We start from the raw sequence: 5,758 nt of genomic DNA, 5'->3' as shown, positions 1-5,758 counted from the left end.
TTGGTTGTTAATTAGGAGACTTACTGCATGTTTGAGATTGTGGTGAAAAATATAACTTATAACTTTAAGACTTATAACTTATAATTTAAGTAATAAGTTCTACTATTAAATAGTTATTTACTATTTGATAATTATATGTTTAAAGTACTTTCAAACATGTTACGTTTGTTTGGAAATAAATTAAAAAAGTAATTTCTGAGGTAGAAATAAAGATTATTTGAATTTTTAAAAATTATGATCATATTCTTAAAAGTTTGAAAGTTGTAATTATCTTGAAGTTGTATGGATATTTTCGTCCATTAACAGTCTTTTTAAAATTAGAATTACGTTCCGTATTATTCGGAAAAGTACTTTTGAAAAAAAGCATCAAAATGATGTTTTTCTTTAAACGTACTTTTTAGCTTATTTGAGATTAAAAGTGTTTTAATATGTAACACCCAAACGACTTAATTTTTTCATTAAAGAGATTTTAACAATATTTAAACATTTTTTAAGACTCCTATCGTAAACCCAAACAGGCCCTTAAGTACTATAGACGCAAAATATAATGATTAAAATGTTTTATAAATACATACCTATTAACTAACGAGCTTTGCTATTCATCATTCCTATATATTATATATTTTTTTATTCTTTTTAAATTAATTGAATTCTTCTACTCATTATCTATGTATCACAAATTTAGTAAGAAAAAAAAGTTAAAAAAAATATCATGTATGGTGATGAGAAATAAAATTTTTCTTAATTATACTAATTTTATTTCAGAAAATTACCGTAGATATCGATCTTGACATCAACTCAAATACAAAAGATGATAATCATAAATATGAGGCTCCATCCAAGAAGAGAAAAATTTAGGAAAAAAATATGTAGTTTGATGTAATATTTTATCATATAATTTTCATATATGTAAATTAAAAATATACAAATTAAAATATAGAGTCGTATCTCATATTAATTTTCTCAATTTTGGATCTGTTAAAATATAAAAATTATATGTATAAGACATTTTCAAAATGTAAATTTGCCATGAAATATTTTATTGATAAAGTAAACTCTTTTTTATAAGAATGCTTCATTTTATATAAATATAAATTTTTTTAATCCATTTTTAAGGTATTTATATTTTGACCAATAATTCTTAATTTTTAATTTTAAATAGTTATTATAGTGATTATATATTCTCTATTTTTAAATATAAATATATAAAATTCAGCATAAATAACTGTTGATACATTGTAAGATTCTAGGCTCGTATATATAATATTGAAAGAGTACTGTTATTTGAAAACAAAAAAAAGTTATCTTCCATGCTTGGATCACCCGTTCAAGAGGCTTAAGAGTTATAGACAGTAACCCACCACGTGGCCCACATAATTAGAAGGTTGCCTTTTGTGTGCGCGTATGATGATCCCTCGTAATTAAATTTGGGAAGTTGCCCTTCGTCTGATGCCACATGTTACGTGACCGACCTACATATGCCGATGTGCACATCAAAACTCAAAAGCATGAACACGTGGCTTGTGCCTGGGGAAAGGCACAAATGCATTTATATAATATGATGATTAATAAGGTGGATTAAGACGGCCTGTCATGGACGGTGCAAAATCTACTTCGACACGTCCAAGGCAGAACCCGATGCCCTCTCCGATCGTGCCACGTGTCCTGATTTCGTTCCTATATAACTAACCCACCAAGCTTCAACACTACCGGCCTTTGCAGCTTGATATCTTTTGTCTCGGTGGCTCTAAATTATTATTTTCTCGTTAGGTTCAAACTCGTTCACTTTACTCTTTGGAAAGCCAGTTTCTCTGTTTGCTTTCATATTCCTTTCTTGTTTTTAAGAAACTGACCCCAACGCGCGCACAGGAGAAGAAGGATAATGGGACAATTGTGGACGTTGATCACTCAACTTCATTCACTTTCCGGGTAAGCTTTTATGTGAGTTAATTTGTTTACTATATTTTGTTTTCTGATTTTTAAAATTTTGCCCCAAAATAACTCGGAAGTTTCTGTTATTGATGATTTGTGCAGGCCAGTGCTGATGTTGCTGTACCCCTTGTGAGCATATGAATTCTTTTCTGAGTTTTGATACAGCTTGTTTCTTTCAGATTAATTCCATTTCAAGACGTTATATATATATATACACACATATGTATATATATTGATTTTTTTTAGAGAAGCTTGAAATATAAATGTATTTTCTTCTTATACATTATGCAACTCGATTTTCCAGATATGCATCAGTGGTGGCCATAGAGAGCACATCAAAACTGGATGACCAACAGTGGCTTGCGTATTGGATCTTGTACTCATTTCTCACTCTTATGGAGATGCTTCTCCAACCCATTTTGGAGTGGTAACAAAAATTCCATACTTGCATATCAAGATATGTTATTTTCTACGTACATCATTCAAATTAACCAACTTTTTTCTGGGTTTGAATATATTAATTGTAGGATACCTATTTGGTACGATGTGAAGCTACTGTTTGTGATATGGCTAGTTCTGCCACAATTCCAAGGGGCAGCTTTCTTATATGAGAGATTCGTGAGACAGCAAATCAGCAAGTATAGATCAGGAGCGAGTGATCATCAACGTGAGAAGTCTCCAGTGCATCAACGTGAGAAGTCTCCCACTGGCACCAAGGGCAGGCACAAGTTCGTGCATTTCGTCACCCCGAAGAAAGTGAGTGTCTCACTTACCTTTTCTCCCCACCTATATATTTATATATATATATTCCAATCTATTGCTATTCCCAATCATGTATTTTCCTACGTAGTTGGGGCTTTGTAATTTATTTTTTGTATTTATCGTTTAATTTTCGTATTTGAATAATGGACAGGGGGAGCGCGAGGCATACTAAAGAGATCGAAAGACTTGGGGGAAACATGAGATTTCATGCTGGCTTGTGTGATTCTTCTCCTTCAACGTTTCGTCTTTACAGTATCCTCTTCTGATATTGTAATATACGCATGTACAAGTTTGTAACTTCTGAAATGCTTTTGTGACTTCTTTTTCTCTTACTGTACATGAAGACTTGGATGGCCGCCTGGTGTTTTGCCACGCGCGGCACCACCAAACTGATTATCATGTAATTTGACTCTTACTTTCGAGTTCATTCGGATTTGCTTTCTGCTTTCATTCACCAATAATTTAGATGATCTTTGTTGCAAGATGTTGATACAATTTTTAGTACACCTGAGACAAGCCAATCGACCTGCAACTAAAAATAAAAGGTTATGGTAGGGCTTTAGCCACTAGCACGGCACTTGTACTTGGTTCGGTAACTTACCTTTTTAGTACTACCCTGTTTTTTATAGCGTCTATCCGTTATGAGTATCTCGCTCAGATTGCTTTCTGCAAATTTGCATCGCGTTTGGTTTCGAAATTAGGATAAGATAAAATTAAATAAGATTTCTTAAATAGTAATAAATAAAATATTATTTTTTAATATTAATTATATATTAAAATTTAAAAATTTAAATTATTTATTATATTTTATATGAAAATTTTAAAAAAAATTATAATAATTAAATTAAATTAAATAAGATAAGATTATTTAATTTTTGATAACTAATCGGGGCATAAGTTTCTTGTTGGAAACAGAAACTCAAGATATCGATTTGATATCAATCACAACCAGAAAACCAACAATATACCAAATGAATCATATTACAAAATAGAAAAATAAAGCAAGAAATCAACAAGAATATAATGCAATTATAAAAGAAAGAAAGAAAGAATACAATTAATATATATAGTTTGATTTTAATGGTCTACGTCCATGGCATAAATGGGTTCAAAGCTTTATTAATTATCAATTATTCACAAATAATTTAGAGTTACAAAACCTTCTCTCACACTCCAGAAATCAAACAAATTTCTTTCACATTAAGAAAACCCTAGCAAACCCTAAGTTTCGCCCCCTTCCCTGCCCTCACTCTCTTGAAACCTCTAAAATAGAAAATGCAAAATAATCAGATTAGGGTTACAAGCATCGGATGGTAATATATATATAGGATGAAAGTAGATGCCAACACGTGTAGTGATCCAGCAACTCAACACTTGATTCCTCAGATGAAGTCACAAGCTTCTCACGTGACCAATAGCTCAGCGTTATTAACTTTAATGGTTCAGATCTTGTCGCTTGTCCATCATCTATTTATTCACATAAGAAAACATATTAGCAAAGGCAACAGATAAATGTATTGACACACATTTTATAGTAACGTTCTTGATGAGATCACTAGTTAAGATGACAAGAAGAGGAGCCAACTTCTACTAACTCAACTCCAAGAATCCAAGAACAAATGAAGTTTACACACAAATCGTAATACCTAGAAGAGAAATGCAAGAACACACGGAAAATGATCAAATGCAAGTTCTATTCATGAATCTCGACAGAGAACTTTCGAGGAGTTCTCGACCTCTCAATTCAGATTTCAAAATGATCAAAGTCCCCTTCTACAAGAATGGCTTCTAGCTTTATACTCCCAGAACCATGAAACTATAAAACGCAACAAGTAAATCTCAAAATGAACAACTTACTTCAATCATTTAAACGCCCCATTTAACTAAAGCCTCAAATGCAGGAGGCAAAACATAAAACGACCTTCTTATTAACCTACAACCTAACTAAATGGCTTACAGCACTGCAATTAAAAGTAAAACTCATCGTTTCATTAAAAGATCCCACAACAAACTACACGTCATAACACCTCGATATGTTTTTTCACAAAAGATGTTAAGTTCGTTACTCTTCTTCAGACCAGTCGCTACACATCACTTGTTACCTGATATTGCACCCAGCCACCTTCCTCTTCAAGCCTCGGCCCCAAGCACCAGTGATGGTTTTCACCTTGGGAACGCCTTCCCAAGATTTATCATATCTTAGTAGAAAGGCCTACTCTACAATTGAGGGATGCGGATCAGGCGGTTGGCCTTATCACCGCTATTCGTACGGTACATTTCGTGTTACTTAACCCTTTTTTTCACCCTCGTAGTCACTATGGCCTTTGATCGCCTATAGCTCTTTATTCGCCAATTGGGCCTATTTACCCCTAACAGTTTCTTTACAAAGTCTCATCACAAGTGTGTTAGCGAAAATTTCCTCCTTTCCAGGTTAACCCTTTTGAGCCAAATTCCTTTCTTAGAACACGCACCTTTGATCCATACTTTCCATCTATATGATGATTCATTTTAGGATTTGCCTAGTCACGTAGCATGAAACTTGTTGATTCGCTTGACACACATATCCCATTGTAGAGCGAGATGAGGGATTTTTTTGGCATGCTCCTTCTTTTGACATGTGGCAAATTTTTCTTGGCTTCCGTCTCTTTACCCGATCGATCTTTCTCGTCGTTTGCCAGACAACTATCTTAGTAGTAGCTCATGTTCAGCAACAACCCGCACCAAATCTCCATTCTCAAGCATGGCTTCTATTCTATGTTTGAGGTTGCGACAGTCCTCGGTTATGTGACCCCCCGCTCTATGGTAAGCGCAACAGCGGTCAGTATCTCGATTGTTTGAATTTCGATAGCCATTCCGTTGTGGTTGGACTTCCTCATCTGCTTGCTTTCATAATTGAATGTACAATCCTAGAACCTTGACCACGAGAGAGGGAGCCCTTGTTTTTCCTTATGTCGTAGTGGTTGTTTCTCCCCATTGTCCTCTTGTCACACCATTTGTTCCCCTTTCTTGCCTCCTTTGCCTTTTTGTCTGTCTATTCCATTTTGGTTCTTTGTGGATCAATCAA

At 33.9% G+C, this 5,758-nt stretch overlaps 1 protein-coding gene across 1 annotated transcript; it reads left to right on the top strand.

The window, feature by feature from the left end:
* The first annotated feature begins 1,701 nt into the window (after positions 1 to 1,701).
* On the top strand, positions 1,702 to 3,144 carry LOC122290020 (HVA22-like protein e). Its single transcript, XM_043097528.1, has 6 exons — positions 1,702 to 1,770; positions 1,870 to 1,929; positions 2,035 to 2,061; positions 2,237 to 2,359; positions 2,460 to 2,688; positions 2,846 to 3,144. Exons 2-6 carry the CDS (start codon positions 1,883 to 1,885, stop codon positions 2,864 to 2,866), a joined length of 447 nt encoding a protein of 148 aa, XP_042953462.1. The 5' UTR covers positions 1,702 to 1,770; positions 1,870 to 1,882; the 3' UTR covers positions 2,867 to 3,144.
* Positions 3,145 to 5,758: the final 2,614 nt, after the last annotated feature.

This window comes from Carya illinoinensis, chromosome 12 (assembly GCF_018687715.1).
Source record: "Carya illinoinensis cultivar Pawnee chromosome 12, C.illinoinensisPawnee_v1, whole genome shotgun sequence".
In the NCBI taxonomy this organism is placed as follows: Eukaryota; Viridiplantae; Streptophyta; class Magnoliopsida; order Fagales; family Juglandaceae; genus Carya; species Carya illinoinensis.
This window is presented reverse-complemented; position numbering and strand designations above follow the sequence as displayed.